We start from the raw sequence: 26358 nt of genomic DNA on the forward strand, positions 1-26358 counted from the left end.
GGCCATTTGGCCCATCCAGTCCGGCTGTTTTTTATACCCCAGATGAGTGCCATCCCAGCCTTTCTCCATTTCTATCAAATTTATTCTCTCTTCAACTGTGTCCAGTATTTGTTGGAAAGTGATTGATTGACTGTGACAGAGAATTCCACACTCCCACCCATCACCTTTACGAGAGGATGGAGAAAGGCACAAGGAATAGGGAGGAAGGAAAATTCTGTTACACAAATGTGTGATTGTTATTTCCAATTACCTTCCGTCGGTGTTTCCTTAAGTCACTAGGCTGAGCATCAGAAGCAGCAAGAGAAGAGAGACAAAATCAAAAGTGGGAAGGAATTAAGAAAACACTAATAATACATCAGATCAGATTATAGACACCAACCACTGAGCATTTGACTGTCATTGAAGTACACTGGGAAAGAAAGGCACTGCAGTAAAATTCAGAAGTTTGTATCTGTCTTGATGGCAATAGATTTGAGGGCTGCTTTCCGAGTCCTCCTTTCAAGGACTTCCCTCCTTACCTCTCTTCAGGTCACACCTGAAGACCTACCTCTTCAACCGTGCTGACAGTCACCTTCCCTCTCTCCCTGGCTCGACATCCAGCTCCATCACTGTTAAGTGCTCTGAGACCCTGCCCCGTGTGAAGGGCGCTGTATAAATGCGTATAAATGCGCTGTTGTTCATAAAACATATCACGATCTACTTTTATATCTGTGTTCCCAGGAGCTGGCCTGTTGTACTTCTGGTTACTGAAGGAGTCCCCACTCACATTTCTAATCATGAAATTGTGGGGTTTTAATAATAATAATTATTATTATTTGGGGTTTTACACCTCAAACTCTGACCCACTCTAAAGCAATTTATTTTAATCCCCTTTTCTTGGCTTCTTTGTTAAGTGTTTAAATCAATAACGTTCTGACATCTACACAATCAATGTCTCGCATCATTTTAAAGACTAGGATTGGGTTATTCTCTCCTGCTTTTTTCTAATGAAAACAACTTCAGCAGGTGTCTCCTTGCATTGCACAGCCGAAAATCATCTTTGTTGCTCTTCTGTGAACCCTCTACAACGGTTCAATGTCCTTTCCCCCAAACCAGCACACTGTTCCAAATGGAACCTGATTCAAGGTTAGAATAACATGTTGACTTGAATCAAATCCCCTCAAGCTTCAACCTTGTATTTGATTGTCTTGTAGTTTCACACTGAGTTAAAACATCAGGAAACAAGAACAAGATTACATTTGTATAGCGCCTTAATAACCACACCCAAATCCTTTTCCTTCTTCACCTTTGCTAATGGATACCCTCCACACTGCTCCAACAGCGTATATTTATCTAAATAATAATAATAATACTTGCATTTGATATTGCTCTTTATCACGTCTTCGAGATGTCTCAAAGCACTTCATAGAATATAGTGTAAAGTAAATTGATTATATATTTTGTGGGTGAAATGCACAGCCAATTGTGCACAACAGTGTCCACCTGTTGCTCATTGGGCCAGCTACTTAATTTATCCCAATCTTCTTGAATGTTATTGAACTCCCTTATATTACCCTTATATTATCTTTGTGTGCTACCTGTACACAAAGCCTCAAGAGTAATTTATCAAAAATGCCAACAACCCAGAACTGACCTCATGGAACTCTGCTCGTCACCACTCCGAGACAGAACAGATGTCCAGCAGAGGGGGAACAGTTGAATGCTACTGGCATTCCCATTCTTAATGAGGTTTGTCTGTGAGAGATATGACGGACAATTTTAGATGTTCCAGTCAAGTCAATCACTGTCCACAGTCAGGAATAGTCAGTAGCAATCTGTGGCTCTCAATGACTGATCCTGCTTAGCTTCCTTTTATATTGTCAAGAGAACAAATAGTCAACATCAATTAACCCATTTCTAAATCAGATTCTACAGCAGAAGTGAGAAGAGATTACTATTCGTTATTCCCTCCATCTGACACCACATCATATTTTTTTTAAAAAGTCTGAACAGTTTAGGCTGAATTCGACTTGGATCTTGCAGCTCAAATCGTGTGATGTAAAGGCTTGAACCCCGTGAGCACTTGTACTGTATTAAGTGCCGATTCAGTTTGAAGTTTGCTCGTTGAAAATACGCAGTCAATTCACTTACAGTGTATATTCTGTGAAGCTCTTTGAGACGTCTAGAAGACGTGATAAGGTGCTACATCAAATGCAAGGATTGTTATTATTATTATTTAACCTCCTCCCTGCAGCACTCACCAGTGTCATGATGCCCATCCGGTCCAGTTCATGGGCAGAGCTACGTGGAGTGAGTTTGGGTGTGGAGCGGCCACTAAGTGGTGGCGAGGAACTGGCGAGAGACAGGGCCGTGAGGGAATTTGGGATGGAGGTCCCAGCTCGAATTCGGGTTAAATTCAGCCCATCCATGCTTCCACTTGACACACGATGCTCAATCTCCTCAGCTCGCTGCTCCGTGGACTCTTTCTCTTCTTGGATCATTCTGTCACACACACAAAAAACAAATGGTCTTATTTGAGCAACAAATATTTCAATATCAGACTCATCTACAAAGTTGGTCAGTAACAAAGTGAATAGATTCCAGTTAAAATGTTAGGGGAGAGAGGAGGTGACTGTAAGCACAGTCGAAGAGGAAGATCTTTAGTCATGATCTAAAATAGGGGAAGGAGGGGGCTAGGCAGAGGGATTGAGGGAGAGAGTTTCAAAGTTCGGGGAGGTAGCGGCTGAAGGGACAGACGCCGATGATGGCGTGGAGGGGAGCAGTGGGCTTTTTCCTCACTCCACACCACTGCCTCCCGCAGAGGGAAGTGGGAGGCAACAGGTTGGAATGGGGAGAAAGCAGGTCAGAAACGTAAGGAGGTGCCTGGGCATGAAGGGATTTGTGAGCAAGTGAGAGGATCTTGAAATTGTCCTGCTCTGTGATAGAGAGCCAGAGGAGCCTGAGACTGATGTGATGAGGGTACAAGATGAGTTTAATGTGGGTGAGAATACGGGCAGTGGAGCTCTGAATCAGTTGTAGGTTGTGGGAAGTGGAGCTGGGGAAATCGGTGAGGAATAGACTGACAAAGTTAGTTAAAAGTCATCGAAATACTCCCTCTTTGCTCCCTCGTCAGCTCCGCTCCCCACTGGCCCTGTGGTCTGTTCCGATCTTTTCTCCAGGCCTGCTTTTTCACTCGCTCCTGACCAGATACTGTTTTAAATCCCCCGACTGCCTCTACTCTAACAGCAAATGCTGACAAATGATTTCACACCCTGACAACCCTCTGGGAGAAATTCTTCCGAACCTCTCCTTTCACTCCACGAATCCCAATCCTGAATTCTGGCTTTCTTGTCCTTTCTCTGCTTACAACAACAACAACAACAACAACAAGATTCCATTTATAAAGCGCCTTTCACGTCAGGAGGACGTCCCAAGGCGCTGCACAGTTGGGTCATGACCCGAGCAGGGGGGAAATGGTCAGGGTGAGGGGAGGGAAGGGAGGGAGCGAGGAGGGGGGAAATGGTCAGGGTGAGGGGAGGGAAGGGAGGGAGCGAGAGGGGGGAAATGGTCAGGGTGAGGGGAGGGAAGGGAGGGAGCGAGGAGGGGGGAAATGGTCAGGGTGAGGGGAGGGAAGGGAGGGAGCGAGGAGGGGGAAGAGAGTCGAGAGGGGAGCTGAAGGCACGGTCAAAGAGAAAGGTTTTGAGACCGGCCTTGAAGGAGGAAAGGGAGGAAGCGGCGAAGGCACTGGGGGATGGAGTTCCAGAGCCTCGGGGCTGAGAGGCTGAAGGCCCGACCACCGATGGTAGGGCGGTTGGGGCGGGGGACGTGGAGCAGACCGGAGCCAGAGGAGCGGAGAGTATGGGCGGGTAGGTAGGGGGATAGTAGGTTGGAGAGGTAGGAGGGAGCAAGGCCGTGAATGGCCTTGTAGGTGAGGATGAGGATCTTGAAATCAATCCTCTGGGGGATGGGGAGCCAGTGGAGGCGAGCGAGGGTGGGAGTGATGTGATCGCGAAGCCTGGTGCGGGACAGTACACGAGCTGCAGAGTTCTGGATGACCTGCAGCTTGTGGAGGGAGGTGGCGGGAAGGCCGGCGAGGAGAGAGTTCCCATAGTCCAGCCTTGAGGTGACAAAGGCGTGAACCAGAGTTTCAGCCACGTGAGGGGTGAGGTAGTGCCGTAGTCTGGCGATGTTCCGGAGGTGATGGAAGGCGGTGCCAGTTGTGGCGCGGATGTGAGGGAGAAAGGACAGCTCAGGGTCGAACAAAACGCCGAGGTTCCTGACTGGCTTTGAGAGGTGGAGAGTGCAGCCTTGGATGCTGATGGTGTCAGCGCCTGAGGTGCGGAGGCGCTGACGTGAGCCAATCAGGAGGGCCTCGGTTTTTCGCACGTTGAGCTGAAGAAAGTTGTCTCTCGTCCAGGACTCGATGTCGGACAGGCAGCTGTCAGGACATCGGTGGTCGTGGAGCTTAGCGCTCTGAGACATGATCCTGCGTGAAGGGCGCTATATAAATGAAAGTTATTTAGTTTAATACAGTTAACTTTTCCTCCTCTTTTCCCTGCTTGGTGCTCAATGGTGTCTCTGTGATGCTTTTGGCCTTACACGAAAGACATAGGAGTAGTAATTGCTGTGGTAGTGCACACGGCTGAGATCGCAGCAGACAAACAATCTCAGAAAAGAATCAAAACAAACATAGTTTTAAATGAAATTCTCATTTCATAAAACGAGTGACTTCATCACAAAGCTACTCCAGTATTTGTCATTGATAAATAATCTCAGCAATTTCCTTGCCTGATCTCGTTGTTGATAGCGTCGAGCTGTTCCTGCAGCATCATAGCCAGAGTCTGAGCGTCTGAGTGTCCACTTGGTGAAAGCAAGTCCGTGGAGCTGAGGATTGTTTTGCCATCCTCATCATTAATGTCGGACATTTCAGGGTCACTATCAAATGCGTGTGCCACGTTGGTCAGGACATTTGCTTGCTGAGCTCGCTCCCAGTCCTGCTGATTGAGAGTTTCGACCTGGATGTAAAGAGACGGCAAGATTTTCAATTGTAACTGCTGCTCAATGCCATTGGGCCCATCACCTTGCTTGAATCTGCAATTTCCATGTGTCTGGTCTGTACAGCCTGAATTTAGAATCACAAACGAAGTCTCTTGATGACAGCATGATTTCCCCAATAACGTCAGGAGCTGTAACTGTGGTAATGAGGGAAGATCAGAGTTGGTGCTTCTCCAGTAGGCAAAGCGACACTCTGACCTCTCCCACACATTTTACCGTTGATAACTCAAGATAAATTATAGCAGTGACTGGGAGGCCTGCCTTTCAGCCGAGTAATCAGCCATTGTTTGGTGGAAACTGGAGATGAGGAGAAATAAAATAATAATAATAATCCTTGCATTTGACATAGCACCTTATCACGTCTTTCAGACATTTCAAAGCGCTTCACAGCTTTAACCACATTCCATAACTAAATGTTCACCAGTTTCATGACTCTACACTGGCAGCCATCCTCCTGCCAGGAATGTGAGACTGTAGTGAGCCGCCATGAAGATCTCCACATTTGAGACTTTGAACTCACAATCCAGCCAGCCACTCCGGTGAGGAGCTGGGCCAGCCCTGCATTGTCAGAGGTGCCGGCCATCAGATGAGACATTGAACCATCTATTCGGGTGGATGTTAAACCCATGGTGCTATTAGAAGAGAGAAGGGAGTTTCTCCCAGTGTCCTGATCAACTTCCCCCGGATACAATTGGTCCTTTGTTTCATGGCTCTTTGTGGGACATTGGTGCAAAATTGGTTGCTGCGTTCACCTACAAAACACAGTCACTACACTTTACAGTATTACCCACAAAGCACTTTGAGACTTGTGTCTTCCCGATGTGAAAGTCACTTTATTAAATGGAGAGGATTATTGTCACTATTATTAGTTACTTTCGAGCTCCCGTCTCAGTATTATTTCACCTAAATGGGAACTGTTGAAAACAATGCTGGCAAAATATAATATGCAACTCACATTCGTTGAAGTCCATTGTAAGCAGTGATTTAACGAATGGAAAAAGATATTTATCAAAGGTAAGCTGCATTTACAACATCAGTTCATGTCAACAATACCTTTCATTTATATACCGCCCTTCACGTGGGGTAGCGACCCAGAGCCCTTGCCAGTCAAGGTAATGAATTCAAGATAGCAGGAATGCTATTAACATGGTACATGTAAGAATTAAAATGTCAGTCATCATAATTATTTGCTACTTTCTTATGAAAACTGGAGACAGGTGAGCTTCCATACCTTTATAGGTTCATCTCGCAGTGAAAATCGCCCTTTCTGAGCTCGACGTAACACTGTGGGTGATCCGTAGTGTTCAGATGCAGAGTCCACGACTGTACTGAGGGGGAACATCAGATCGGTGGTACTGTCCAAGTGAGATCTAAAAAGCAATAAATTTAAACCCTTAATTGAGAGCATTAAAAGTGACTTCAGTATCAGTGCAAGCTGTTGTTGTTGTTTAAAAGTTATTTCAGGTTTACATCAACTATTTTATACCATTTAAAAAAAAACAGGATATTGTAGCATTACTGATGAGACTTGTGTCTTCAACCCACCCAGAAGATCAGAGGTTTGAGGCTGACCTCTGTTTGGTGGAGTTGCAGCAGGAAATATTGGATTATTGGGGATGCCTCTTGACCTATCCCCTTCCCCAGAAACTATTTTACCTTTGTGTAATGATGGTAGAAACAGAATAAATACAGTTATGCCATCAGTTTTGGGGCAATTGCAAACCAGAAGTTGTGGGGTTAAAACTAGATAATAATAATAATAATCCTTGCATTTGATATAGCGCTTTTCACGTTGGGAGGACGTCCCAAAGCGCTTCACAGAACACAGTGTAAAGTGAATTGACTGTATATTTGTGGGCGAATGCGGCAGCCAATTGCGCACAGCAATGTCCCACAAACAGTCGTAGATTGAAAATGACCAATTTATTATTGGTTTTGGTTTTGGAGGGATTATTATTAGGCTCTGTGTGGAGTAAGGAAACTTGCCCAAGGTTTCGCCCTCTGCCTGGAATTGAACTCAGGTCTCTCACTTGCAAAGCGAGTGCTGTAACCACTGAGTTACAGGACTCCACAGATCAAACACAATGTTGTGCAAATTGTCACCCACTGAGTATGTCGCTAATGAAGGTGGTTTGAAAGATTGAATAAAATGAAAGGGGATAATAAATGGTTTGGAATTGTTTGGAATCCAGAGGTGGAATGTTTCCCTTTCTCATTTCATTTTATACAGCCGCACATTTCCCAATGATCACTGTTAATCTTGCAGTGCTTTATCCTCTAGGGCAAACACACAACACTTCTCTAACAACAGATCATTCGGACCTCTTTAATCCAATGGTCGGGCCTCAAGTGGTCAAACAATGCGAGAAATTTCTGGGTACAAAATCTATGAATATTATCAGTGTTAATGCAAACTTCTGTCTAAAGGGATTTCATTAAAGAAAACCTTTTCTTGTTCTAGAACGTCTACTTTGCTCTTGAAAAGAATCAACTGAACCAACAACAACGTAAGAACATAAGAAATGCAAGACGAGTAAAGACCAAGGTTCATCTAGTTCGCCTTCCTGGCGGTCGCATGCACATATGTCCCAAACTACCTATGTACTATATCCCATAGTGCTATTTCCCAAAAGAAAACTATTTAATCGATGTTTGAAAGAATCAACACTTCCTACTTCAACTGTCTCCATGGAAGAATGCAAGAAACATGCATTTCTTAAGATCAAGACCCCGAATAGTTGTATAATTACCGTGGATGCACACTTTCTACAAAAACACCTGCTCTGAGATTCAGCTGGTCCACCTCTTCTCTCAATTTGTTGATTTCATTTGCCAGCCTCTCCTGTGCAGAAAACAAATACACAACAATGTTGGATGTAACCATCAGAAACCTTTCAAAAGCACAACAATACAAGCCACTAACAGTGTTCACTAAAGGATGGGACTCGGGCATTGAGCACCAGCACATCTCCTGTCATTTCAGGAGAATAAAAAGTAACTTGCCATTTTAGCACTCATTATTAGCACTGCCATTTCCCTCAGCTTCAGTGATTTGATTTGAAACAGCAAATCATCTATCTCTCTCTGAGACAACTCACGTTGAAACATTAACCAAGGATTACACTGGTCTCAAGTCAATGTTAATTGGCTTTGAACCCAGAACCTTATGACTTAGAGGTGAGAGTTCTACCAACTAAACCGGACTTTCCATCTTCACACATTACCTTCTCATACACAGATGTTATTGGAACATGGGAAATAAAGAGTTCAAAGCAGGAAATTCAAATGAGTAGCATAGATGTGGGTACAACATTTTGTGTATGCATCGCTGAAGAACCTTGTCAATCCTGTTTACCTTATCCAGATGATATTCTTCGAGCTGCTTTCTTGTACAGTCTACTTCTTGTATTAATGTATTCTAGGAGGGAAGTAAAGAAAACACAGAAAGCACGCTAGATTTTTGTAAATACGTATTTAACAATAGCAACAAAATCTGCAGTTTCATACAATGAAAATTTTATACAAATTTTAAGGATTATACATATCTCAACCTTGTCTGTACAGCAAGAGAATAAAGCAATGAGCAATAATAGACACACTGTATGTTAAGAGGATAGGCTGATGGTTGAAGAATAAGACCAAAAATCAAGACCTCAAGATGGTAAGATACTGACTGCACAGACCCCTTCTATTAATAATTACAACTACAATAATAATATAATAATCCTTGGATTTGATATTGAGCCTTATCGCTTTATCACATCGTCAATTCATCTCAAAGCGCTTCACAGAATTTTAATGTGAAATGTAATGGCTGTGTTTTTGTCGACAAGTCCTGCAAACAAAGATAACTCCTTAGAAATCAAGCATTTTGCCTGTAATACGCAAGAGCAATAAACAAGATGTCAGCCTTGCTCAGTCAGTAGCTCTCTCAAGGTTGTGAGTTCAAGCCCCATATCAGGTTTTGAGCTCACAGTCCAGGCTGACAGTCCGACACAGTGCTGAGGGAATGCTGCATTGTTGGAGTTGCTGTACATCAGATAAGATGGTAGATCGAGGTCCTGTCTGCCTTTCCAGGTGGACATTAAAGATCCCATGATATTGCTTGAAAAGACAAGGGAGTTTCTTCCACCGTCATGCCACCACCCCCCAAAATAACTTCATGGCTGTTCGTGGGTCATCGCCGGATGCAAATTGGGGCTGCATTTTCCCAGAAAAATGGCGTCTTTACAGTAAAATCCTGCGAAGCGCTTTGAGATGTTTCGACAAGGCGCTTTATCAAATGCAAGGATTATTATTATACCTGCTTACGTGTATTTTTGTTGGGCATCTAGGAGCTGTAATGTTATAACATAACACTAGATGTCATAAGGCACCATTCACTGCCTACAAATGGAACACGGAATTTCTTTTTCAGAAACAAATTGCATTTCAAAAGAAGAAAACTTCTGGGATAACCAGGATCCACGAAAGTTTCTCAACAAATCACCCAAACGTTTGTTTTAAATAAACCTTCACGTAAATTCACGGGAATATTCCCTGACCCAGTGACAGGCTGGGTCCCCAAAAGGGGTCAGGGTTGTCAGGTAAAAATGGGGGCCCAATTCGTCGGGGGGCGGAGGGCACCGGTTCGGCATAAAACCTCCACGTGTTGGGGCTTAAATTGAACTTCACAATTAGGTGGCTCAGGATAGTAAGTATCGGGAGTCAATCACGTGAGTGCTTGAGAGCCAATCACTAGGGAGTACTCGGGAAATTTCCCGTTTCCCATATAGCCAGACTGCACCCTGCACTGATTGCTGATGCACACTCATTGCTGTGGATGTCAGACATGGGAATTTCGGTATGTGGGTGGCACACATATGTGGAATTCTCAGTCTGGTTTGGTGATGGTTTTCCTCATGTTTCAGACACCCAGTCGGCCTAGATTGTAGTAGAGCTGCATTAAACCGTGGAAATTAGAGTCCGACACTGTTACAGGCTGCGATTGCCAGCACACAGATAGACAAACGGTTCCATCAGTGCTTTACGACACCAGCCAGCAAACTGTGGTCCTGATGACCCAGATTTTGACCGTTTTGTCTTCTATTTTGAAGCACGGGCAGAGGTGGTGCACACAGTTTAATCTTTTGGGATAAGTTAACGTTGGGTTTCACTCACCAATTTACGTTCTAATGAAGTGTGCCATAATGTGTTCAACTGTATTATCCTAAGACTAAGGTGGTCCTTATCCCTAACTCTCAGTTCGCCAAAGGTTCAGACTCAGTATTCTCACATTCAACAAATCAGATTCATTTTCAACTGATCTGTCAAAACCACTAGTTTAGTACAGGATCATTTTATCTGACATTAATCCATTAATACAGGATTAATTATCCTACATTAACCCAGTGGGGTTTATCAGAAAACACAGTGTTTTTTGTCAATTGTCTGCACTTTTATTTCTCGGATTAAGTGACCTAAACGTAGGTAATTCCGTGTTTTCAGAAGGTTTGCTTCGCGTGCCCCACCTCGCCCGCCCCACCATTGGTGGGCGGGCCTTCAGCCACTCTGCTCCCACCCTCTGGAACTCTATCCCCGCCTGTGCTCATTCACCAGGTGCCAACACACAGCACACGTTATAAAACCTACTTTATCTTCCAGAGCTGCCATTCGTTCCTTGAGGTGGAGCTGGAGTCTTTCATTTGACTCTGACAGCAGTCGGTCCACAGTGTCTGACAGACGCTTGTTGTGCTCTTCGTTCATCTTTTCTCTCTGACGTGCCTGCGATGGTTAAGACAGCCCATTAGTTACTAACTAGAGCCTTCATTTCAGTTCCTCCTCCTAAAGTTTATTTCCATGACTTATTTTAATTCCTCACTTCTCAAGATTCTGTCAAAATCAGCCTCTGTCTGCCCAGAGGAGGTGCACAGATTGCTTCAAGGGGCCGAGTCCTCAGCTTCTTTCCCAACCTGCGAGAAGCTTAGAGCTCCACACAATTAGCAAAATCAAGAACATGAACCTCCCATTTCACCAAATCAGTGAAATTCCCTCCACCCCCCGCCCGCCCGCCCCAGCCACCCCACAAGACTTAACATGCCACGTACCCTCACCAACCCGACTAGAATAAATACACACTGTCGTGCTCGAGCCTATGATTTGCTGCCCTCCCTGGGAAAGCTTCCCTTCTAGACTCGCTCAAGCTGCCAGACCTGAATCAACCACTGACTCAGCCACTGACTTCTTTCTGCTCTCCAATTCAGTTACAGGCAGGTAGGCATTCAGCGAGAGGACATACTGAGAGAGAACGAAAACCAAATAGCATCACATGATGCGGATGCAATTACAAACTTTTTATTGTCGTGAAAATCTTCAAAATATTTTTCTGAGGCTGTGTATTTACATTCACATAGCAGCACAGTTAAGATGGGACAAATGGCCTCCTTTCTGTCTGATGGTTCATTTTGTAACTCTGTGCAAAGTCCAAAGGTTTAGGAGACATATCCCGTCACAATTCAACTTTGCAGCCACAAGCTTATAAATGGCACCAAGAATGTGAACAAAAAACAATATTATATGTCTTTTTCCACAGTACAGCTTCACAGAACTGAGACATGCTCCGAAGATCTGTTTTGACAGTAAACTACTGGAATGTCTGATTTATTAAATGGGGTGAGTACCTCTAACATGTCAGGGACAGTGTCCCTGAGATGCTGATCACTTACGACAGTTTCAGCTTGGTAAACTTCATTGCTATTCTATAAAAGAAGTCCATCGTTGCAGCTTGTATCTGCCATTTGTCTGTTAACAATACATTCTGGCAGCACTGAGCCTCAATCATAATGCTCCCCAGCTATAGATCAACTAAAGTTATAGAAATGGATGAGTTCATTCCCTCTCCAGGAAACCTGTCAGATGATGGGTGATCTTTGTTTGTGTTTTCGTGGGTACCAGATAGTTGAAGGGTGTAAGGACCCAAAGATAAACCGTCAGAGCGTGCTCTGCTATCCTTGTCGGGGCAAAGATATTGTTTGGGGATCTGCATCTTTGTGACCCACATCAATCTTAGAGCTGTAAATATATTTCTTACAGATGTGTTTAATGTACGTTATTGTTACAATCCACATGTTAACAGCTACACATTGAAAGCAGGATCTAAACATCCGAATAGTTAATGTAAGTTGCAAAGATTCCCTTTGAAATGAAAATGTTGTTAAGGACATTTACAGCAATGACAGCAGGTAATATTTTTATTTAGTAAAGTAATCCATGCAACTTACCCTCCCAAGCTCCTGATTTTTCTCTTCCAGTTGACTCTCCAATTGTCTTAAACGCTCCTCAATGCTCCCATGTCTCTCCTCAGCCTGCCAGTAGTGGAAGGCAAGAGATCAGTCTCTTTTCATCGTTGGACTGTGTTTTCAGTACGAATGTCTTGGAGTCTGACCTCACATGTTGTGCGGTACGTAGAAGAAGCAGTGCTGATGTTACTTCTTCCACAAAGTGAGGTCACAACACTTCCTGTGCATAGTGCACATGTGCAGTGAACAGTAAGTGGCATCAGTGGCATTTCCTGCACACGGCTCACCAACTGACATCAATGGTCATTTGCCCTGGAAAAAGGCCATTTCTTAAGAAAACCGGGAGTACCAGGTTTCTGGTCCAAAATAGATGATAACGTAATAATTATTAGTAATAATCTAATAATCTAAACCATTGTTTAGAGACATTAAATCAAGTTATCGCCCACCTATTCAGGTTGATATTGAAGATCCCATGGAACTATTTGAAAAGAGAAGGAAGTATCTCAACAATGGGTTCACCTACTAGTACACTTTCCAGTAACTCCTGTAAAGTACTTTAAGATGCCCTCCATATGCGAAAGAAATTATGCCAAATACAGTGATTATTATTTTATTATCAGAAAGAATGGTGGGTGCGTGAGATTCTGAACCTCCAAGCTTCATTCGTAGTTTTTTATGAATGGATTTTCTGCTGTTATTAAACAGGTGCTGACACTGACCTTTGTAAGAGCTGCTACTCTTTGTGCGAGTTCAGCCTCGATCTCAGGCAAGGTCTCGGCTTTCCTCATCGTCTGTTGCAGTTTCTGCTCCGCCAGCTCCAGCAACTCCTGGATATGTCGGCTTTTCTCTTCACTCTGTAATGTAAATGTAACATTTAGTAATATTCTTGCAAAACGCAAAGCTTGGTTATAAATTCTTGATTTGTGGTGGGTGGTGGGTGGGGCAGTGGGGGGAAGCGTGGTTGAAACGATAGGTTTTAAGGCTGGCTTTAAAGTTAGGGAGGATCTTGAATTCAATCCACTGGAGCATTTTGTTCAACTGGCATGAAAAGGTGGGACCCAATAGTGCAGCACCCGACCGGTCCAATGCACTGTAACAGAATTATTAACTGCAGGCTTGTATTTATTGAATACTCAGTGTAAAATAATTGTGTGAAAGAAATTAATTTCCTTCAGTTACATATCAGTGTTTTAAAACCCTTTCCACCTCAAATCTTTTTTCTGTTTTTGCACTGTTCACTGGTCAAGCAGCTGTTTGCTTGCAGAGCCTGGTCTGAGTTGCCTGCCTCCGGTCCTGTGTCTCTGGGATCAAGCACCTTAATAGGCACAAGTTTGTGATCTTTCATAAGTAAGATCAACCACCACCATCTCTCAGACCACTATCTCTCAGACAATTGTCTATACCAGTCCTGTTCTCTTCCCACCCCCACCCCCGTCTTCTTATCACTCCTCGACCAACTAGTAACTATTCTCCTTGGTGGAGAGTTAAACAGAGCCTCCTTGGAGCTGAACTAGCTCCAAGGTGATATCCTTGACAACAGATTGTCGGAGTCAATCCTCAATGGTGTTTTTTGTGTGGTTAGACTCCAGCAGTTACAGAATAAAATTTTAAATGGGGTTGAAAAAGTAAACCCGGATCAATACTTTAGGATGTATCAAGACAGTAAAAATAAAGGACACAGGTATAGAGTAGCAGAGGCAAATTTTAGGATGGACACCAGGATGTTTTTCTTTATACTGAGGGAAATCAATGACTAGGTTGTCAGGAAGGGTAGAAGCCATCACACTGGGACACATTGCTGCAGTGATGGGGCCGGGCGTGAGGACGGGGGTGGGGTGGGTGTGGTGTGTTCTGGAGGGATGAGAATGGATGGGCTAAAGCGCTTTTCATCATCCAAACCAATCTTGTGATCTTGTAAGTCCATTCCATGCTTAGGAAGGAATGCATGGAATTCTCAGCTTGGTTTGCATACTCAAGCATGGTGATATCACACACCAGACTGACCAAAAAAAACTTTTGTCGTACATACAATAACCCTTTAACACTTTTGAGAAACACAATGTGATCCTGTAGGAGAACTGGTTAAGTGCTAGTTCTGTAACTTAGTACTCAGTTATAAATTTTCCAGTTTGAAATAGCAATGACAATTAGTTCAGAAGCTTTACTGATCCTTCAGCAACTGAAACAGTTTGTTACCTGGCGGTAGAGAGAATCCTTATTTGCAAGCTCATTTTCCAGTTTGTCATTAAGGTCGTGTAAGGAGGTGGACTCTCTCTGTGCAGACAAGTAGCGCTTTTCAAGTGTGGTAATTCTCTCTTCCATATCATCCTTCTGGGCCATAGCCTGAAATCAGCAAAGACAGACACAACTGACATAAGTTATTCCAGGAACGACACCATATACAGGACATTGACACCAACAACTTAGTGGTGCAATCAGTTTATCATTCACGGTATTTATGGAGTTATGGAATACACTGTCAAGCAGTAAGTTGTGCAGATTTACAAAGAATATACAGCATAGAAAAGGACCATTTGGCCCAACCAGTCCATGCCAGTGTTTATACTCCACATGACTAAACACCCACTTCTCCCTACCTCCTAAATTGTGTTTTAGATCCCCTGGTTATGTACCTAATTATGGACTCCTCAACCAGTGAGAACAGCCTATTTACGCTAACCTTATAATATGTAATTTTAAACACTTCCATTTGGTCCCCTCTTAAACGTTTCTTCTCTTGTGAAAAAAGGCCTAATCTAGCCAATTTACCTTTACGGCATTATCAGCCCTGGTATCATCCTGATAAACCTTCACTGTACTCTTTCCACGACTGTTATATCCTTCTTATAGATATAGCCAATTGTGCACAGAAGTGTCCCACCAACAGTCGTGGAGTGAATGACCAATTTTTTTTTCGGGGGTGGGGTGGGGGAATTTTTATCCGCGGAAAGTGATCCGCCAATCAACTATCGGGTTCGTACTTACTGCTTGGCAAACAGAATACAGTAAGGAAACTTGCCCAAGGTTGCCCAAACTTCTCCACGCCTGGGAATCAAACCCGGTCCTCTCACTTACGGGACGAGCATGCTAACCACTAGGCTTGCAACTGAAAGAACATTACCAAAATTCATGAGAATGCTGTTATAATAATAATAATAATTCCCATAGAAGATTGTGTTTAGTGGGAGTTCCTGCTAGTTACTGTGATGAACAGTATTATTGATGTCTGTAACAAGTATTCCTACCAGAAATTGCCACATGTTGGACCTAATTTCCTGTTTCACCAAAGTCTCACCTCGCGAATGTCTCTCTGGAACTTATTGTTCATCTCCTCTGACCGAATGAGATCTTTTCTGGCTGTGTCCAGATCTTCCTCCAGTTCCACCACGCGGGCTGACAGCATGGACACACGCTCTTTCACTTGTGCCGTCTCAAAGTTCTGCTTCTCCAGAAGCTCCTGCAACTCCACCACCCGACTGACCTCATCGTTTGCATCAATAGAACCATTTGAAAGCCGCTGCAGAAAAAAAGGCAAAATAACCATGTCCCCGGTGTTGGCAAACATTCAAACTGAATGACTGTAACATTAAGCACTAAGTGAACATGAATAACTAGTGCCTTGTCTAAGGGACCATTATTCATGTGTAAGTCCTGACAATAGCAATATGACTATGGAGAGGTTCAATCCAGCCCTTGCCCAATATCAACAAATGCACGTTTAGTTCTGCCTCCTGCACGTAATTACTCAACACAGTAAAAGAAATCCAGACTAAATCATTGAGAAATTTTTGACACATCACAAACCAACTCAATTCAATATTTATTTAAAAAAGGAGTATTTTATTAAATAACATTTGACAAACTTAATCATTTTCAGCTAGGAGTGTTTGCTAAGAGTTTATTTAGGAAAATTACTCGATTATTTCCAAGGTTTAAAAGTGAAACCAAAAATGTTACAACCATTTCAAACAGTTTCTTGAACCTGACTATGCAAACTGAGAATAACAAGGTTCTTTATAGATATTTCCAACATTATAATTAAGACATTCACTTTTGAAATTCATTTGACCAACATATAAAATGTTATTTTCTGGATTTTGAGGTATCCAAATGGGAATTGATCAAGCAATAAAGTGAGATTGACATGCTGAGTAGACTTCTTTGAAAGAAATATACATATCTCACTTTTAACCCATATAGTTCAAACAATACGTATCAAAATAGATTTCTAAATGAGCAAAGTTGAAAGCAACACTGCCAACCAAGAATATCTTTACTTTGTACATTGCTGCTGTTCATTAAGATACAAGCAAGCATTGTAGTTATGTGACGATAAATTACTATGAAGAACATTCCCTTAACGATTCATGTATCCCCTTTTATCCTCACATATCTATGTGAAACCAAGTTATTTACATAAATTTCCAATCACGATCAAATCAAACTAGAGTGCAACACATAGAGTCATTGTTAAGTGCAGCGAGTTAATATTAGACAGTTTTATTTAACTTTCTCTGAATTTTTTCAAATGTTATGTCTAAACAATAACATGAATTAGCCATTTCACTGGCCATGCTGTGTTTGCAAGACCTTGCTGACCTGACAATCATAGGATATTAGGTTAGATTTGTCCCCATTAAATAATGACTGAATGATAAGGATGAGCCAGCAACGAAAGGATCTTAAGCACAAGTCATACCTTCACAGCCAGCAGAGCAGAGATTTATTTCGATCTCATCATCTGACGGTGTTTAAACCATATTCCCAAGGGGAAAGAACAATGCTTTAACCAACTGACTGTCCAGCTACCAGAATCCCTTTAATCATTATCCTCCGAATACACCTTATATGCTTTATTTACTTTCTACCATTTGTTGATAGAAAAGATGAATAGCTTGGCTTTTCAGTATTTATCGTATCCTTATTCCACGTACTGGCACAAGTTATATTAGGCACTTGTAGTAACAAATAACCCTTTAAAAAGAAAATGATGCACCATGAAAATATTTTACTTCCTAAAACCTGGGTAATGTGGAGTTCAATTGGAGTAGAAGTACAGACAATTAACAAAAGTTAATCAATAGCTACAGCGATTAGGGAAGCTGTTACTTAAAGCAACAAAAGGACAATTGAAGAATTAGATGTTGCTGAAAGTCACGTTAAATGAACATCTACAAATGAGGCTGTTTATCATTTTCAGACAGTCCTCCTGAGCTTAAATGTTGTTACAGTACAATTTACCTTTATTTAACACTTTTCACATTGCAAAAAAGTTAAGTGGGGTTTCCTTGGAGCTCAACTGGCTCTAAGGTGACATGTTTGGCAACCGAAAGTCAGAATCGAGCCAGCCCTGACTCGGTAGTCCGATTCTTGAGCCAGACAGGTCCGCAGTATTCCAGGGCACTGATGATGACGGCACAGCCAGTCTGGGTCATCTCTTTGACCGTGCCTTCAGCTCCCCTCTCGACTCTCTTCCCCCTCCTCGCTCCCTCCCTTCCCTCCCCTCACCCTGACCATTTCCCCCCTCCTCGCTCCCTCCCATCCCTCCCCTCACCCTGACCATTTCCCCCCTGCTCGGGTCATGACCCAACTGTGCAGCGCCTTGGGACGTCCTCCTGACGTGAAAGGCGCTTTATAAATGGAATCTTGTTGTTGTTGTTGTTGTTGTCATCAGCAGGACCTCCAGGGAGAGAGTGTGCATTCCATTCCAACAATCTATCATTGGAATTTCCATGTCTAGGTGGGATGCATGGAAATCTCATTTGGTTTGGACACTCTTAAGCACAGTGATGGGTTTCTGAATGTGTTAGACACCTGGCTGACCAAAAAATAAAGGAAAAAATGATTTTCAACAAAAAAAAACATTGAAATCGCTTGCTTACCTTCCAGGTTGTCTTCTGGTTAAGTTCTGTGCTATCTCTCAATTCTAGCTCAGAGCTCTCTCCAGTTGTTGTCTTCCTCTGAGCGTGTGAAGTCTGTTGTTTCAGTATGGTCATCTGTAAACAGTGGTGCACAAGGTAAAGCATTTAACAATTCACTTTACATTTAAACAATTTACAGGTCTGACAACAGGAGAGTTCATTGAGGAGTTCATCAAGTTAAAGGTAATGAGTCTTATGACCAAAACAGACAAAAAGGCAACCGGTTATAGTCACTACAGTGCTTTCCTCTATACAATTGCCTCACAGGTGAATTAGTTATCGAACAATAATAAGAGTTTACTGTTGAATAATATTGCATTTGAATAATTGCTCTATTCTTTCCTCAGAGTTGCAAATGTAGTCTGAGCTAAATACGTCCTGCCTTAGTCCATACAAGCTTTAACTGCAGGATGGTGGGTTGCTCAGGGAAATTGAATTGTCACAGTGCAATTGCTAAACCGGAGGAAATTCTCAGATCTTCAATCCAAATAAAAGCTGGTGCTTGAGGTGATCTGAGTTGAATCCCTTATCTACGTAAATTCTATGTAAAGAAAAGATAAAGACCATAAGTTGCATGAACCTCAATGTGCTTAAACTCATTTAACGTGTCAGTTTGGCACAGTTGCTAGTATTCTTGGCTTCTTGTAAAAGCACCACACCAGCACTTTGAACGCTCATTCACATCCTATGCTGACACTCCAATACATTGCTGGGGGAGCATTGTATTGATGGAGTTTCTATCTGTCAGATGAGATGTTAAACCAAGGTCCCGTTCACCTCTTAGGTGGACTTGAATAATCTTATCTGAAAAAATACTGTCCTGGCCAATAATCTCCCAAATAAAATAGGTCATTCACTTCATGGCTGTTTGTGTGGTGTGCGCAATTGGCAATTTGGAGTCGGCTGCCTAACATGAAAGTGTGTTATAATGGGATCAGAAAATCTATTGCTTTTTCAAAGAATTTGTTGCTCAGATAATTGAAACAGAAATTGAATGACAGCTGGGATTGCAGACGAACATGGCATAAAGATGCCAGCGCTGGGCCCCGGGAGATAGCAGAAAGAAGAACTCTCCTCATTACCATTGATTTTGCCTCTTATTAAGTTTCGACATCAAACACTTATGTTGCAACTGATGAAAAGAAATTTCCTCAATGGATATACTGGCAGATATCAGAAGATCTCAACTTGTTTTTTATGGATAATGAAGCTAATTCATCCAATATAACATCAGATTCAGAAGAACAAGTTAGTGCCACTACAGATGTGTGAGTGTCCAAAATCAAACTGGAGTTTTATCACGATAAAAGCCTCAATCAAAGGCTATTTTCTTGGTTCAATTTTGACTCAAGCTTCTTCCTGGTTTGCATTTTGCTTGCTTCTAAGCAGGCTCCATTGGTTCTATTTATTATTCAAATATATTCCATGTATTGCAATATTAATGCTTGGACAAAAGTTGTCAGGCTCTTCCATTAGCCCAGCGGGTAAAGGCATACCACTGCAGTGTAGACCTGGGCTCCACAGACTGGAAGATTCATGGTTTGACAGTGGGGTGACCAATATTTGCATTTGATATTATGCCTGTTATATAGAGAAGATTTTTCAAAGTGTTTCACAGGACTTACAAGTGTCGTGATTGTGTATTTTGCACAGCAAAGACCCAGAACCAGCCATAAAGTGAATGATCGATTCTATTTGGGGGATTGTTGGGACACCGGGAGATGTCTTCAGAAATTTCCTGGTGCAATGGGATCCTTAATGTCCACTTGAACAGGCAGTCAAGACCTTGGTTTAATATCTCATCCAAATGATGGCATCTCCATAAAAGCAGTGCTCCCCCAAAACTGCACTGGTGTCAGCCTAGACTGTGAGTTCAAGTCCTAATCTGGGTCTCGAAACCCCTACCTGGTGAGAGTGCTACCAACCAAGCCCAAGATGACACTGGCTTCTTGACCCGAATTCTAACTGTCTTGGTTCTGATTTTGAAGCTTTCCCTTTGTAAGGGAACGCTCAACCAAGGATATATCGTCAATCTAATCTGTTAATTCCTTTCATTATTCAAAACACCTCAGTCAAAATATTGGGGAACAGGTTTTTAACACATGGTATATAAGGGATTCAACTCAGATCACCTCAAGCACTAGCTTTTATTTGGATTGAAAATCTGAGAATTTCTTCAGGTTTAACAATTTCACTGTGACAATTCAATTGCCCTGAGCAACCCACCAACCTGCCGTTAAAGCTTGCATGACTAAGGCAGGACCTATTCTGCAATTGCCTGCCATGTTTCTCCCATAAAATATACAGTTAATTCACTTTACTGTATAAACTGTGAATCATTTTGAGACATCTCAATGATGTGATAAGGGGCTATATGAAATGCAAGGAATATTATTATTAATATCCCAACTTTAACCATCTTTTATTGCTAATATGCCTATAGAACAACTTGCTATTTCTTTTTATGTTTTTTTGCTATTTTCTCCTCAGGGTTCCTATTTGCCCTCTTAACGTCTCTTTAACCTCTTTCCTTCATTTGCTGTTTCCTCTCCGTTATTTATTCTGTAATTTTCAAATGCTTGTTTCATTAGCTGAGGGTTTGTTTTCACCTTCTTATTCATCCATGCCATCCCAATATTGATTAATTTCCCCTTATTTCTTAATGGAATATATTTCTCCTGCACATTTTCTATCTTGTGGTTAAAAATCTTCCATTGTTTACCGATTTTCTCTCCAGTCTTCCTCAGCTAGTTTATTCCTCATACCAGCAGACTTAAGACTTTTTTCTATCGTCTTTTCTACAATCAGTGATTCCTTTGGTATCACAAAAATCCTCATTAGATTGTTATTTTCATGCATGAACCCTTTGGCCATCAGATAACTACTTAATAATCACCTTGATTTTTAATCATTTTAATGTAAAACTATATTTTAACCAGATTACATTTCAGGGAAGACATTAATATTTCAGACTAACAGATTAACCACCATTCACACCTTCAAAAGTGAAGTTGATAGATGTTTGGTAGGTCAGGAGTATCAAGGGATATGGGGAAAAACAGGACATTAGAATTAACAGGATAAATTGAGTTACAGATCAACCATGATCTAATTGAATGGCGGAACAGGCTCAAAGGGCTGAATGGCCTACTCCTGTTCCTATGTTCCTAAAATGATGGGTGCAGCAACATACTGTATTATTTAAACCTTAAAAATGTCACATGGTTTTAAATCAGAGTGGTGGAATACTTTTTATTCTAGTGCACTGGAATCAAGGTTGAAATTAAGAAGTCTCTTATTCCTATTGAAGTAAAATGTAATCTCCATTAACAGATGCCATTAACATCCAGAATTCACAGATAATCTATCTGCATATGGGATGGCAGGGAGTAATGTAATATCTTAAAATCTTTCCATTCATTTACAATGTAAGTTATAATTAGAGGGAATCTAAGAACATTTTAGTCATGGTTAATTCAGTTCATTACTCAAAAGTTAAAAAAATAGAAAAGTGGCTTTCTGAAGTCTCCTCCAGTCACATTCTAATGGGGAAAAAAAATCAGAATAATGATGCAAATTGTCATTCTTCAGAAAGATTTGTTCGTAAAAATTGTAGACTTTTTGTAAAAATATTCCCTTGACAACAGCAAAGCTGATCTCAGGGTGTGGGAGAGAAAGCTATGGCAGATAAAAACGAGTGCAGAAAAGTCTGAGGTTATATATACATTTTGAGAGGAAGAATAGGCAGTGCAAGTATAATAATAATAATCCTTGCATTTGATATAGCGCTTTTCACGTCGGGAGGACGTCCCAAAGCGCTTCACAGAACACACTGTAAAGTGAATTGACTGTATATTTGTGGGCGAACGCGGCAGCCAATTGCGCACAGCAATGTCCCACAAACAGTCGTAGATTGAAAATGACCAATTTATTATTGTTTTTGGTTTTGGAGGGATTATTATTAGGCTCTGTGTGGAGTAAGGAAACTTGCCCGAGGTTTCGCCCTCTGCCTGGAATTGAACTCAGGTCTCTCGCTTGCAAAGCGAGTGCTCTAACCACTGAGCTACAGGACTCCACGTATACATTCAGTATACACTGAATAGTAGCAAGAGAAGAGCAGAGAAAGGGCTGGGGCTTAGCTTAAATACATCAATCTTTAAAGGTGGGAAGGTAGGTGGATAAAGCTGTGAAAAAAGCTAATGGGAGCCAAGGTTTTATAAATAGGGGCAAAGAATTTAAATGAAACAGGTGATGTTTAACCTGTATGCATCATAATTAGACCGCAGTTAGAATATTGTGTCCAGTTTTGGTCACTCTACTTTAGGAAGACACCGGGGCCATAGCGAGGGTGAGAGAAGATTTACTCGCATAATACCAGGGATGAGTGGTTTGACCTAAGAGCAGAGATAAGAGGAACAGGGTATATTTTCATTGGAACAGAGAAGGTTGAAGGGTGACCTGATAGAGGTCTTTAAAATAATGAGGAGTTTTAATTGACTCAATGGGGAGAAATTATTTCTACTGGTTGGTGAGTCAGTTGCTAGAGGCCATCAATTTAGGATAATTAGTAAAGGAGCACACGGGAAAATTAAGGATTTTTTTTACACAAATAGTTGTTAGGATGTGGAATGTCCTGCCCAGTTTAATGCTCGAGGTTGGATCCACATTCACTTTCAAGAAGGAACAGGGTAGATATCTACAGAGGAGTCATTTACAGAGGTATAAGGGGAAAGGCCAGGTAAATAGGATTGAATGGTTTGTTCTTCCATTCCAGAGCAGCACAGACAAAATGGACCAAATGGCAGTCTTGTGTCCTGTAAATTTCTACTCTATATTAAATGTAAAGATTATTTAAGCAAATACCAGATCCTCCATCATGAACATAACTTGACCAGGTCCTAAATACAGGCTGTTCTGCTATTGTTGCCATGGAACAAACCCAAGTTCCAGGATCTACACAAAATAACTGTAGAAATGTATTTAGAATCCAAACTGCATGAATGAAGCATCATCAAATACTCAGTTTGCAACTGTAATAAAACACTGAAATCCACAGCCCCTTTCTGGCATGCTGTCATTGGGAACATATTAGGAGATTGATACAAAGAGCATTTGTGACCATTGCTAGGGGAACCATAAATGTCAGAGATGCGATGTCAGAGGTTGTAATGTATCAGAGGGTAGTTTTGCAAAATACAATACAAAATTACATTTGTATAGCGGCTTTCACGTCAGGAGGACGTCCCAAGCTGCTGGATAGTTAGGGATTTGGACCCAAGCTGGGGGTCGGGATCAGGAAGGGTGGAGGGCAGAGAGGGTAGGAGGGTGACTGATTTTTAGTTTGAATTTACTTTATATTAATTCATATTGGCTTGCAGACAGATTGGGTGATGCCACTCTCGGGCTCCTCAATGATGCCGAATTTCCTTCTAAAATAAAAGCTCATCTACCTAAAAGCAGCTTTTCAGTCTCTAAATAGAAACTCTGTAAAGATCTGATTATATGGCATTCCCACAGCTGTTTCCTGCTCACCAGTTTTCCACATTGTATTTTGCAGTACAAGCTCAAAAAGCGCAATCGTAATACCATTTTCAGAATCGTTTTCATAGCAAAACATCTTGGAGATTCATATTTACTACAAATGGTTACATTCCTTCTCCAGTAACCTGTACATCTTTCTGAATCACACTTGCATCTCCAGTAGTAATGGTGCTTTGCAATAGAGATTTAAAGACCCTTTGAGATCAGCATAGGCAGGTTTGGCTTTGGCAGATCAACCCCTCACAGCACGCTAAGCTGCTTTACAAGGCAATGTCTGCCTTAAACATTTACAGGTATTAAAGTGACATTGAAAGATTGCCCGAGTATATGACAGAGAGATATTCATAAATGACAGATGATGTCTCAAAAATCTGGTTTGAAATTACCTGCAATACTGAGGATCTGTACTCCTCGTGAAATATGATTCTATTCCATTTTACACAAAAAGATGGTAATCTATAAATTACTACACAAAGCTACCACAACAACTTGCATTTATATTGACAGTGGTGGAGCACGATGCTGAGCCGGGGGGGAGGGGGAGGTGACCGTAGGCAAGGTCAAAGAGGAAGATTTTCAGGCGTGAGCTGTGGAAGGGCAGGACAAGGCAGAGGGATAGAGGAAGAGTGTTCCAGAGTTTCGGGGTGTAGTGGCTTGGAGATTTGGAGACAGCCCTAGATTTCAGGGGAGCAAAAGAATTGAAGGATTGCAGAGAGGTGATTGTTTAGCAGCTTGGAAGAGGGGAGGCGGATGCGAGAGGAGAGGGAGATGAGGAAATGGTCTATGATGGCCTTGTCTGTGATGGACAGATCAGAGATGTTCAGGCCATGAGTGATAACAAGTTTGAGGTATGGGGAAGGGGGAGAGGGGGTTATAAAACTAGGTTATATCTCACAGCTATTGTCACAATCATTTTGCTGACCCAATACAGAAACCAAATAAAGCTCAGCACAGACTCACAGAGACAGTACTGCAACAGGAGACACCACAATCATCTTGAAAACAGAGATAAACTAGGATGTAGATATGAAAGTCTACCACGTGATTGGGATAAAAATATTAGGATGAAGAAGTTCAAGGTCAGATTATTACAAATGAAATGTACAGTTTCTCTGAGAGCCTCTACATTTTGACCATTTATTAAATGAAATCCTGCTGTTTCACATTCAGTTTACCAGTTACTGTACTGGCGTATGATAAGCAGAAGAGATCTACAGGGAATACGCAAAAGAGAGTTTCAAGAATTATAGAAATACCATCATTAAACCCAGTGAGAAATCATTTGAAAAAAGCAGAGCTGTGACGCTCTGCCGTTCTTGCCTGGAGCCTGCGGAAGTGCTGGTTTGGCTCCATTCAGAACAACACTGATGCAAATTCGAAGCATGCTGGAGTTTTAGAACGTGAAATGCCCTTTAAGATGCTACAATGCCATAATCACCCACATGATGTGTTCCGTTCCCATATCCTTTATTAAGAATGGCACCATCCGAATCACTTCAGCTAACATTGACCTCAAATCCTTGGTAGAAAGAGTTATTCTGGCACTCCCCAGAGAACAAGGAACCAGTGAGAAGCTTGGTACATTAAATGCCAGCTCACAAACAGAAGAATTGAAAATCCTTTACACGTGACCATGAACCTAGGAGCAGATGTCATCTTGCCTACATGGTTCAGTGGGTAGCACTCTTGCCTGCTGGAAACTGGTAAGGTTGACTCTAACCGATATCAGGCAAAACAATGTCACAAGGCTACATCACATTTGTGGTTCCCCCACACCCCCACTGTGAAAAAAGATTTCCCTGTGCCTGACACCAGCACTGTGCTATGTTCATTGCTAAAGAAAGAAAAACTGTGATCAATAATTGCTTTGTTCCTTTGTTGTTATTGTGTATTTCTTCAAAGCACTGTGCTTAAGACACGACCAAGGTTACTGACTTGAATGAATTAGCGAGTCTGTCTGTTCGGCAACTGCACAATTGTCAGCGGAAATGCAGTCAGACCTTGGACGAGTCATTGTGAAATCAATTCAGCTCCCTCACACCGGGAGATTCAGCAAACATTTCAAAAGCATGGCAGGCAATGTAATCTTCTCTCAGCGTCCGAACAATAATTTTAATAAAATCAAAAAAGATCCACTGAAACTGACAGATGCCTCGCTATCCACGACTCCTGTCTAAAACAGGGCTGAATAACATTCTAATTATATCTGTACCAGACATTCCAGCAAGGCCAAACTGAAAGCTTCTTTGAGCATGAAGTTAAACAGTAGTTTAAAGATTTCATACATGGTGGGAATTTTCTGACTCAAGACACAGCATTCCTCCCATTCACTATTGAAAGTTTTATGAGTATAACCTATTCTAATGCCTTGGTGCCAATGCAGTGCTAAGGGAGTGATACATTTTAGAGGTACCCTTCCTTTGGATGAGGCATTAAATTGGTCCAATCTGCCTTTTCAAGTGGATGTTAAAGATCCCATAGCACTAAAAGAGAAGGGAATTTCTCCCAGTGTCCTGGGCAACAAATCCCCCAGATAAAACTGAGCACCCACTTCATGGCTGTTTGTGGGACATTGCTGTGCA

The 26358-nt window shown here is 41.9% G+C and overlaps 1 protein-coding gene across 1 annotated transcript in view; it reads right to left on the reverse strand.

Moving 5' to 3' along the window:
- The window catches only part of LOC103179075 (liprin-alpha-4), a 58255-nt gene that overhangs the window by 23544 nt on the left and 8353 nt on the right, over positions 1-26358 (reverse strand). The window contains exons 4-15 of the mRNA XM_007894159.2: positions 18197-18310; positions 15610-15831; positions 14511-14657; positions 13034-13168; positions 12294-12377; positions 10666-10797; positions 8390-8452; positions 7785-7876; positions 6266-6404; positions 4768-4994; positions 2241-2481; positions 251-280 (exon numbers count right to left, since the gene is read on the reverse strand). Coding sequence (XP_007892350.1) covers positions 251-280; positions 2241-2481; positions 4768-4994; positions 6266-6404; positions 7785-7876; positions 8390-8452; positions 10666-10797; positions 12294-12377; positions 13034-13168; positions 14511-14657; positions 15610-15831; positions 18197-18310 — 1626 coding nt within the window. The remainder of the gene's footprint in view (positions 1-250; positions 281-2240; positions 2482-4767; positions 4995-6265; positions 6405-7784; positions 7877-8389; positions 8453-10665; positions 10798-12293; positions 12378-13033; positions 13169-14510; positions 14658-15609; positions 15832-18196; positions 18311-26358) is intronic.

Source organism: Callorhinchus milii, unplaced genomic scaffold, assembly GCF_018977255.1.
Source record: "Callorhinchus milii isolate IMCB2004 unplaced genomic scaffold, IMCB_Cmil_1.0 Scaffold19, whole genome shotgun sequence".
Lineage (NCBI taxonomy): Eukaryota > Metazoa > Chordata > Chondrichthyes > Chimaeriformes > Callorhinchidae > Callorhinchus > Callorhinchus milii.